Below are 10,368 nucleotides of genomic sequence, written 5' to 3'. Positions count from 1 at the left end.
CTGAGCTTACTAGGAATGCAAATTCTCAGCCCAGTCTGTCTTGATTCAGAAACACTGCAACTGGGGTCCAGCAAGTGGGACGTGCATCTCGTCTACCCTAGGCTTACAGAGGGGCACAGGAGGCTGTATCCTAGTTGCTTGTTTGCAATATGCGTGATACTACAGCCACACCGCTCGTTGTTCCAGAGTGCCTGGCGCTGGCAGGGGCAGGTAGTACTCCACAAGTTTCACGACACCGGTACTCCCAGTGGACACCGATGTGAGGCCCAGATCCCCTTCAAGGAAGGGTTTTTTAATGGTCAAAATTGGGGTGTTCTGAGAGGAGTCAGTGAGTCGAAGAATGTTAGCCTGGAGAAGCCAGGAAACAATGACCTGGGAACTAAGAAGATATTGGGATTTGCAAAGGGAAGAGACAGGGTCTTGTAGGGAAATCTGTGTGTATGTGTGTGTGTGTGTGTGTGTAGGTGGACACAATACCTTTATTTTGTTTATTCTTATGTGATGCTGAGGAATGAACCCAGGGCTTCCGATGTGCTGGGCAGTGCTCTGCCACAGAGCCGCAGCCCCAGCCCACTGTAGGGAGACCTTAACAGGAGTGGGATGGGCGGCCGCAGCAGCCCGGGGGGGTCCCACACTGTGGGTGATGCCTTCGGGAGGAGCACTGACAGGGATGTTCCAGGAAGGACCAATGGAACGACAGGCGACTGATGGGCGTCCCCACAGAATGCAAGTCATTGCCACCAGTGTGGCAGGAATTCTCATCCAGTGATGGGATTTGTCAGAGGGACAGTGCCCACAGAGAGGGAAACCGAGGCAGGGATTCCAGAAATCCAGAGGAGTTGGAGGGGATCACTCACCCAATAGGCAATGGCCATGGTGGTGAAGGTCCAGTAACATGAGTTGTCCCTACTGGATCTGCAGAGGAAAGGGAAGGGGGATGGTCAAGGTCAAGGGAAGGCCTGAGGGGCTGCCCGTGTGGGAAGTTCAAATGCCAGTTGCCAGTCCCCCATTTCAGCACCAAAATGTAAGAACCAACTGAAGGAAATAAAGAGGCAGGAGAGGAGCTCAGTAGTAACACGGGGCTATTGGGGACAACCTGCACAGGGGCCCAGTGACACTGGAGCCCGACTTCCCCTGACAGCCTCGGGAGGTTACAGGAGGGAGAAGGGGCGGGGAACCTCTGCAGTTTGGCCGTTGATGGGGGATTGTCGGCAAAGGGTCCTCATGGTCATCACAGTCATTCTTTGTGGTGGTCACTGCTCCATGTTCAACAAGGTGTTTCTCAAGATTTCAGTCCCAGATACTGATTCTCCTACAGGATGTCACCTGGGGTGTGGGTCACTGAGGTGTGACTCACTAGTACACACCCAGCTGTGTCTGCATCCTGGGAATCCTGAGCCAGATGTGCTCACAGCAGGCCCACACAGCAGGCTCTGCTCTCGGCTCAGGTCATGGACGAGGACACTGTGGCAAGGGGGTGCCAACTTGTGCAATGGGTAAGCAAGGAGACAAGGATGGAGTCATCAGACCTCTGGATGGAGGGGTGGCATATCTGGTTTAAAAGGGTCCCTTCTCCCTACTGAGTGCCAGGGGTCAGGGCAAAACCAGGGAGACCAGCCAGAGAGCCACTGGGTACAGAGCACAGCAGGGTCAGGGATCTCCAGAGGGCTGTGGGACCGTCCCTGCCACTGCAGCTTTTTCAGGATCTAGCAGAGCTGGTCACAGCCAAACGCTCGCTAAACACCTCGCAAAAGAACAAGTGAAAAGTGGGGAAATGGTGAGGTGATGGGAAGGAGCCAGGCCACCACTGTCCTGAGTGGCAGCCAGCACCTGCCACATACCGACGCTCTGCTAGGTGTTGAGGGGAAAAAGGAGCAAGTTCAAGGGAGGGCAGATGGGAACAGGGGGAAGCAGGGGAGTAGAGGAGGGGAAACGGGAGGAAGAAACTGGGGGGAAAGAGGGAGAGGAGGGGAGGAGGGAGGAAAGCAGAGGGAGCTCTTCCCCTGAGCAGGGGATGACACTGGTAACTGCGACCCCTGGTGGCAAAAGAGCCACAGTCCTTTGGAATTGTGTCCCAAATTAAAAGTACCTCTTGTTCCCTATCACGCCTCAGCCAAGCTGCCTGTTTTTAAGCCAGTTCCCATCTGAAAAGTGGGGACAGCTGAGAGCTGCTCTCGATCCAGTGTAGAAACAGCTGGCACAACGCCTGGAGCAGTAAGCAGCAGCGTGCTCCTCTGCCACTCGCAGCTACCCAGCAGGGGAGTCTTCACTCACTCCTGGCCACCGGCCGTGTGCAGCACACTCGGTGGGCACTGGCCGTGTTGAGCAAACAGACATGGCCCTGGCCCCTGCAGAATGCTTACCCCCTGCATGCAGGGGCTGTCTGTTTTGCTCACAGTTGTTCCCAGTACCCAAATGGCCGCAGGCTCACAGAAGGCACCCAGGACACACTTGCTGACTGGACCCTGCGGGAGGCACAGTGCTCCATCACACCCACACCCGCTGCTGGGGCTGGGAGGCTAAAGGCCAGTTACTGGCACTTTTGAGTTAACTCAGTTTTCCCGCTCTGTAAGCCAGACTCCACAAGCTCCACTCACAGCCACCTCACCACTGCTACTCGATTTTCTGCTGTGACAGAAATCAACTCGCTTTTCACCTAAACAAAGTTAAAGGCACGTTAGTCAATTGTCTTAATTGGAAGGTAACCATAAAACCACAGAGCAATGAAAACAACGTTACCTAAATTTTCAAAACTATTCTAAGTCTGCTTTTTTAAATGAAAACTTGGGGCTAAGCAGCATTTTTCATCTTTTCACTATGACCCTCAAAAAGAAATATGTTTAGGGCTGGGGCTGGGGCTGAGTGGTAGAGCACTCGCCTAGCATGTGCAAGGCCCTGGGTTTGAATCTCAGCACCACATATAAATAAAGGTATTGTGTGCAGCTACAACTAAAACATAAATAAATATGTAAAAAATACATTTATGTCAAACCTAGCATATTTCTGTGATGGGTTTAAACTATGTCTAAATATATATTTGAAACACATTTCATAAAGTAATACACTGATATTTTCTAGTCTATATGTCTCTTTCATCTTTTAAAATGTTGTTCTATATTCCTCTAAAGTGGTTTTGAGTCAAATATATCATGTACACAACAATAACTACCGCCACGCCGGGCTGGAGGGCTGATACATACCATGCCCAACTGAGACTTTATCTGGGTCTCACCAAAAGGATCGAAGAGAATACAGTTCTCATTATGTGGTTCCCCCCTTTACCCACATGCACATGCACATGAAGGATACAGGTTAGTTTGGGAGAAAGTCTGTCCCAGATTAAATTTATATGCCCAATTCTGCCTAGAACACGTCTTACGTAAGCTCTTGAGAACAGAACTACAGATGATAATGGTGACCCTCGACAAGCATGTCCACAGACCACTTAAAAATATCTCAACACCTTTATTAAGCCTAATCTCTTTTGGAGCATTTTCTCAAATTTACTTTGAGAAACAGCTTAACTGAGTGGTGTCACACAGCTCTACCCAACCATGGACCTCTTTCTTCCTCTTAGGCGCACTTCATCTAATTTTTTGAGCACTGGCTTGGACTTTTTGGAGAAGGTGGAGTAACTCTTCAGAAAGGCTTCAAACACAGCCTCAGTGTTGGGGTGGGTACTAAGAAAGGCTTTCTCCAGGACGTAGAGATCCACTCCCTTATCTTCCGGAAGTCCTGAAACGAAACTCAGCCCAAAGTCTACGAGTACAATGTTCAGCTGATCCACAGGGGGTTTCAGAAGCATGTTGGAGGTGGTAAGATCGCCATGAATGAGGTCTTCATCATGCATTCGAGCCAAAACCTGCCCAATTGCCTTGGCTAAGGCGAAGAAGATTTGGGGAGCTTTTTCAGCCTTCAGAGCCGATCGAATATAATCGCGAACAGTCACTGAGCCTTCAATTTCTTCCATGTATAAGCAGTTGGAAGCATAGTCCACAAAAAAGACAACCGGGGCTGATATCCCTGCAATCAATACACAAGTCGTTATTGGGCTCAATTCTTTTTAATGATAGCCTTCATTTTCAAAGACTGAGTCAGTTTTCAGCTTGTATGTATTTATTTTAGAAAAAGATTTAGGAATGGCGCAGAAAATGGTACAACTTATCTGGAAGTTCCCTTGCTCAGGCACTGCAGAACTATGCCTGAGACCACCCACAGCTAAGTTTAGAGAAGTCAAAGCTTTCTCTCCTAAGTCACCTTTTATAACTAGATTTCATTTGTCATACTTAACTCCCTAAAAAAAAAAAAAGGATCTAAAAGGGGACTCATGGTCCAGCCAGAGCAGTTTCTACCTGACAAGGAAACAAACAGGCCAAGCAGTATGCTGGCTTAGAGGTTCAGCTCTGTGCTCAAAAAAAACAGGGTTCAAATCCCAGCTCCCATCCTTATTACCTGTGTACTTTAAAGTTACATTAACTTCTCTCAAGCCTCAGTTTGTGCTACAATAACATAAAATAATACCGCGAATACACTCAATGAATTTTTATTGAATGTCAACCATGCTCAGGGCATGTCTAGAAACTAGAGATATGTCAATGGGGATACAGGAGCAAACAAGGAAACCATGTTCTCTGCTTAATGGCACTTACATCATACAAAGGGTCAAAGGAGAAAAAGGGAACCAATAACTTCATTAAAAGGGTAGCAATTTACCTACATTTGCACTGATGAATTTTCCCAGATCACCCAATACTTAACAATATCCTGATGTACGCTGGGTGCCTAAAAAGTACTAATTTAAAAAAAAAAAAAGCAAGAAGTGCTGAATCAGAGGAATGGACCACTTACTAGCTGTGAAAACCTTGGGCAAGTTACTTCCCTTCTCTGAGCCTCAGTTTCTCATGTGAGGATGTTTGTGGTGGTGCATGATGATGCTTTATCAAAAAAAATTATATACACACATACATTCATGAGAGCTATGTCGGGCATACATTCAAACATATAATATGGCATATACCTAGTATCATGGTCACAACATCTAGGATGGACACCTCTACTACGACTTGCACTTCACAGGAGAGGGAACAGGCGGACAGGTTAACTTGTTGAAAGTCTCCATAAGAAGCAGCCAGAGAGCTTGGCTCCACGGCGAATACTTGTAATCACATCTGATTCTTAAAACGAATGAATGAAGGGATAATAATGCACAATTCAAACGGCCCAAACACGGAGCCTGAAGCATGGGAGGTTAAATAAGGTGCTCAACCTTGAGCAATCAACAGTGGCACAGCTGAGATGTGAACCAGGTCGAAGGCTCCGCGACAAATGCTCGTAGGTGAGAGACGATGAGAAGGTCTTAATTAATGAAGAGAGGGCCAAGCACGGTGGCCCACGCCTGTAATCCCAGCGCTCGGGAGGCTGAGGCAGGACGATCACGAGTTCAAAGCCAGCCTCAGCAATGAGGAGGCGCTAAGCAACTCAGTGAGACCCTGACTCTAAATAAAATACCTAAAAGGCTGAGACGTGGCTCGGTGGTCGAGTGCCCCCGAGTTCAATCCTGGTACCAAACAACGACAACAAGAACTAACGAAGACAGGAACGAAAAGAGAACACTGCCAAAGGCCGAGGCAAGCAGTGAAAAGGAAGAAACTAAGGCAAACGGGGCGGGAAGCTGGGCTCCTCCCGCCGCCTTCGCCCAGGCCCCGGAACCTCGGGGTCCCCGCGTGCCGCGAGCCCGGCTGCCTCACCTGCACGGCGACAGCGGAGCAGCGCCCGGGCCTCCTGCACGGTCCGCCGCCGGCTGAGCCGCGTCTCCAGCACCGGGTGCCGGTAGCCCTTGGGGAAGCGGTGCTTCACCACGGCCGCGCGGCCCAGGAAGTGGCCGCGGTACACACGCGCCTCGGCGCCCTGTTTCAGCAGCTCCAAGCCGCTCAAGAAACGGCTGCTTCGCTCCCGGGCGGCGGCCAGCGGCTCTACCTCTGGCGGCGGTTCTTCGCTAGCCTCAGCCATGATGCTCTTCTGCGCAGACGCGCTAAGCGCTTCCGCTTTCTCCGGAAACTACGGGCAGTGCTTCCGCTCGCTCCGGAAATCCTGGGACCTCTTCCTCCATTCAACATCTCCCCTCGGACACTTCCGCCCTGTGGGAGTGGTTCCGCCTCCCGACGTGTCGGCCCTTTTGAAAGCCTTCAGTGTCTCGGGTTGGTCTCCTGTGGCCGCCCCCTGCTCTTCGCCCATCCGCGTCAATTCTCTCCGCGGTTCTTTCCCCCTCCTCGGTTCTCTCCGGGAGTTGTCGGTGATGGTCGCGGTCGCCTTTGTTTTAGCTCCTCCGGAGGGAGACGGGGGCTCTGCTCCTCTGCTCCTCTCGGGAGTCGGTCTGGGACCCCGAACGCTTCGCCCCCCGCTGGCCGTTTTTTTTGACCCCCAACACAGTGGTCAGAGCCCGGCGGGCGGACAGTGAGCCATTTTGAGCCGTTTTTCCTTCTAAGTGCTGGGATGATCGCCATCTAAGTGCGTTAAGGAGTGACAGGATAAATTATTATTATTATTACTATTATTATTACTATTATTATTATTATTATTATTATTATTATTATTTGTTCTGGAGGTTGAGCCCAGGGGCGCCTTACCTCTGAGCCACATCCCCAGCCCTTTTTATTTTTTATTATTTTGAGACAGGGTCTTGCCAAATTACTTAGGGCCCCACTAAATTGCAGAGGCTGGCCTTGACCTTGTGGTCCTCCTGCCACGTTGGAGGAAGATGAAATTATTCAACCTCTCTGTGCATTCCTTTGCTCATCTGTAAAATAAGCTAATATTGATCTTGTAGGGTTTTTGTGAAGATCTAATGAGTGGCCAGAGGTAAAATGCCCCAGAACTGTGCCAAGCACGTGATAGTAGAAATGGAAGCTGTTATTATTTATGGAATGCTAAATACCAGAGCTACTATATTTACATTCCCAGCGTCCAACCACTCTTTCCTACGGGACCAGCCCTTCCCCATTGTGTGGAATCCTGAGGGGACACAGAGACCACCTCCCTCTGTCAAAGCCCCCCCGACACACCTGTTATGTGATTTGCAACAAGAACCCTGACTTATACCACCACTGAATGGCTGTGTGTTTTGGTTACTGTGTGTAAGGGGACAGAATAAGCTGCTGTAAAATAGTGACTTAAACATGTGAGATGTTTATTTGTCTGTCATACAATAGTCCAGGTCTGTTGCTTCCTTCTCTGGGTCTATGCCACATGTTACCCCCTCCATTCAGCAAGAAGAGGTATGAGAGTGGGAGGTAGAAAGCAAGTAGGTGAGGGGTTGAGCCAAAGTGCCAAACAGCACTTCCACTCACATCCTATTGGCCAGAAGCGGGTCACGTGGCCAGTGAGGCTGCAAAGGAGGCATGGGTCAGCTAGAGCTTTGGGGGATTAGTACCAAAAGGCAGTAGGGGAGGAGTGATTAGGGCACAATCAGTAGACTCTGCTGTAGTTTTGATATTTTAAGCTGCAGATAACAAATAACTCACTACCATCAACAGTAAGCTTACTTCTAATCTCACAACAGCTCGAGATGAGGTCCCAGGTGTCATTCAGTCGCTTTATGAAACTAAGGACCCAGAATCTTGCCATCTTTCTGTCCCACCAGCCCTAGCCTGTGGTTTCTGTCCTTACCTTTGTCACCTTACGGTCACTAGGGGGCCACTAAATTCTATAAATCACATGAAAACGCAAAAACCACACTGAAGAGAGCACCGCTTCCCGCACACACCTCTATATTGGAAGGAAGCTTGTCGCTGGGAGTCCTCCTGTCCCGTCAGACTCCTGCAGTCGGCCTCCAGGACCGCCTCAGCAGCAGAGGCAGCTGGACAAGTGAGAAGCTGTCACTTTAAGTCTCTGTAGACAGGACGTGCTCTATAAGCAAGGAAGGGAGCTGACATGGCCACCAGAGGCATCTGTAAGCGTCCCCCACTCTGTGGCACAGCCACCAACAGCCTTTCTCTTATTCCAGTTTCTGCATCTTCCCACCAGGGACTGTTGGTTCTGCTGTGACAAGTGCTTATTAGAATTAAATAAGTCGTTGATCCCAAGCTTGGCTGGTGGGCAGCAGACACTCTCCAAGTGTGCACTTTCCTCCATGCCCTTCCCAACAGTCAAGGGAGCCCTGTTTTGGAATACTGAGGAAAGGCCCTGTGGTCCGGGTTGCTATGATGCCAGCATCCTCGCTGTCATTCACACACACAACAGGTTCCTTTCAAACGTTAGACCATTTATGTGGGCACAGTGTGTCCAGCACATTCCATGAGCCCAGACTAATCAAAGCTCCCCTAGAATCAGTTCTATTTATAGCATCTGGTTTCTCAAGTTTGTGGTTTCATGATCATAATTGTTAGTGTCCACATAGCCATCTCTATGGATACCAGGTCTATCCGAAGTCCTTTTCAGAAATCTGTGCAAACATATTCATAAAAGCCAGGTTAGTTATGGCCAGATGGGTTCTGACTTCCTTAAAATCAGTTAAACCTCCTTCAATGGTGTAATCCTGATTCAGCTCATGAGATCCTGCGTGGAAGCCTCCTCCAGACCCTTCTCCCACCAAGCCCCGCCTTGCTCTCTGCTCTAGGACACCTGTGCTGCCCTCCAGCTGAAGCCATGCTCCCTCTCACCCCTGCCCTCTCTCTTCTGAAAGTGCTCTCCCCACCCCTTGTTGCCTAGACCCACGGAGACATGGTTCCATTCTTAGCTCGGTGGCACCCGGGGAGCCCTTCCTGATCACCCAAGGAGAGCAAATCCAAGGGCGCTGGGTACTCACACCACCTTCCAGCAGCCATTGGAGGGTTCTTTACAAGGAGTGTGTTATGGTTTAGATCTGGAATGTCCCCAAAGCTTGTGCATGGGAGGCTTTGTCCCCAATGCAGCAATGTTCTGGGGGTGGGGCTTTGGGACAGGGATTGTGTCACGAGGGCTCTTGCCTCTTCAATGAGTCAGGCCACAGGGGGACTCACAGCTGAATGGGCAACTGAGAGCTGGCGGAAACTGCAGGAGGCGGGGCCTGGTGGAAGACAGCAGGTCCCTGGGGGTGTGCCCTTGGGGACTATGTCCTACCCTGGCCCCTGCTTCCAGCTGCCATTGCTAAGTGGCTTTGCTCTTCCACACCCTCCGCGCCACAATGATCTGCCTCACCACAGTCCATGGTGATGGACCAAGTGACTATGGGCTGAACTGTGAGCCAAAAGAAATCTCCCCTGGTTAAAGTTTTTTTTTTTTTTTTTAACGGTCATTTGGCCATAGTGACAGAAAGTTAACACAGGGTATTAGTACCTCTGTGCCCTGGCCTGCACAGGTCAGCAGAGCAGGGGCAGAGAGGGCCTCCGAGGCCAGCACTGGCTGTCAGCCCACGCCAGGGCAAGAGGGGCCAGCCCGGCACTGATACTTCTGTTCCCAGGGACGCATTGTGCATTATTCATGACTGTGTTGGTGGCAAGTGACAAAAACAAGTTTAAACACAAACTGGAATTTATTTTAGGCACAGCAAGACCCAGGGGCTCACCTCATGTCCGCGCCTCAGCACGTGGGACAGACCCTTTGGATTAGTTTCCTGTAGTTGCTGTAACAAGTCCCCACCTACCCAGGGGCTTAAGGCAATAGTCCTGAGGTGGGAACTGGCTTGTGGGGCACAAAGAAAAGCAGGGATCAAGCTGGAGCTCAGGAGCCCAGGTGCGATGAGCAGAGCGGAGGGAGGGAGAGGCGTCTCCAGTCTAGGCCTTGGGAGGGATCAGGAGGGAGGATGGATTTCATCCCAGATAACATTGAAATAGCAGGAGCTCTAGCAGGCTTCTGGGAGCAAGGGCAGGGTCAGGAGCAGAGAAGGGGCTGTTGCCAGGCAAGAGGAGAGCTCGGCTCCGCTCAGGTAGAGTGGACTCAGGACATCTGGCAGAGAAGACAGACTCCCTGAGGACTGCGGCACAGGAGGGCAGCAGCTGGGGGCTGGGAAGGGAGACCCAGAGCTCTGCGTCAGCTCGGGGGCCTTGAGGCATCGCCCGTTTGAGGCTGTGTGGCCCTGGGCATCCACGTGGAAAACAGGTGAGCAGCTGGATGTGAGCCTGAGTCCTGGAAAGGAGGCAGACTGGGAACAATGCTACCAATTGTCACTCAGTCAAAACATACACACAGGCTTAGCCCTCAAGTGGGCACAGACTTCTCCAGACTCTCAGAGCATGTGGCCCAACTCACACTAACCCCAACCTACCGGTGGGTACATGCACTCTCCCGCAGGGACCACGTGCCAAGGACACAAGGACACAAACTGGTATTTTGGCAAAGAAACAGCATGGAAAAGACCATCAGTGAGTTCTGACGATAACAGCTGGAACACAA

The 10,368-nt window shown here is 50.7% G+C and overlaps 1 protein-coding gene across 1 annotated transcript; it reads right to left on the bottom strand.

The window, feature by feature from the left end:
* Nucleotides 1-3,445: 3,445 nt before the first annotated feature.
* On the bottom strand, nt 3,446-9,546 carry Tp53rk (TP53 regulating kinase). Its single transcript, XM_058575459.1, has 4 exons — nt 9,542-9,546; nt 8,997-9,027; nt 5,748-6,057; nt 3,446-4,023 (listed from the first exon to the last, which is right to left on the bottom strand). Exons 1-4 carry the CDS (start codon nt 9,544-9,546, stop codon nt 3,545-3,547), a joined length of 825 nt encoding a protein of 274 aa, XP_058431442.1. The 3' UTR covers nt 3,446-3,544.
* Nucleotides 9,547-10,368: the final 822 nt, after the last annotated feature.

The sequence above is a fragment of the Marmota monax genome, unplaced genomic scaffold (genome assembly GCF_021218885.2).
Source record: "Marmota monax isolate L192 unplaced genomic scaffold, Marmota_monax_Labrador192_F-V1.1 WCK01_AAM20220418_F8-fsc00014, whole genome shotgun sequence".
Lineage (NCBI taxonomy): Eukaryota > Metazoa > Chordata > Mammalia > Rodentia > Sciuridae > Marmota > Marmota monax.
The sequence above is the reverse complement of the archived record's forward strand: the minus strand, read 5'-3'. Positions and strand labels throughout refer to the sequence as shown.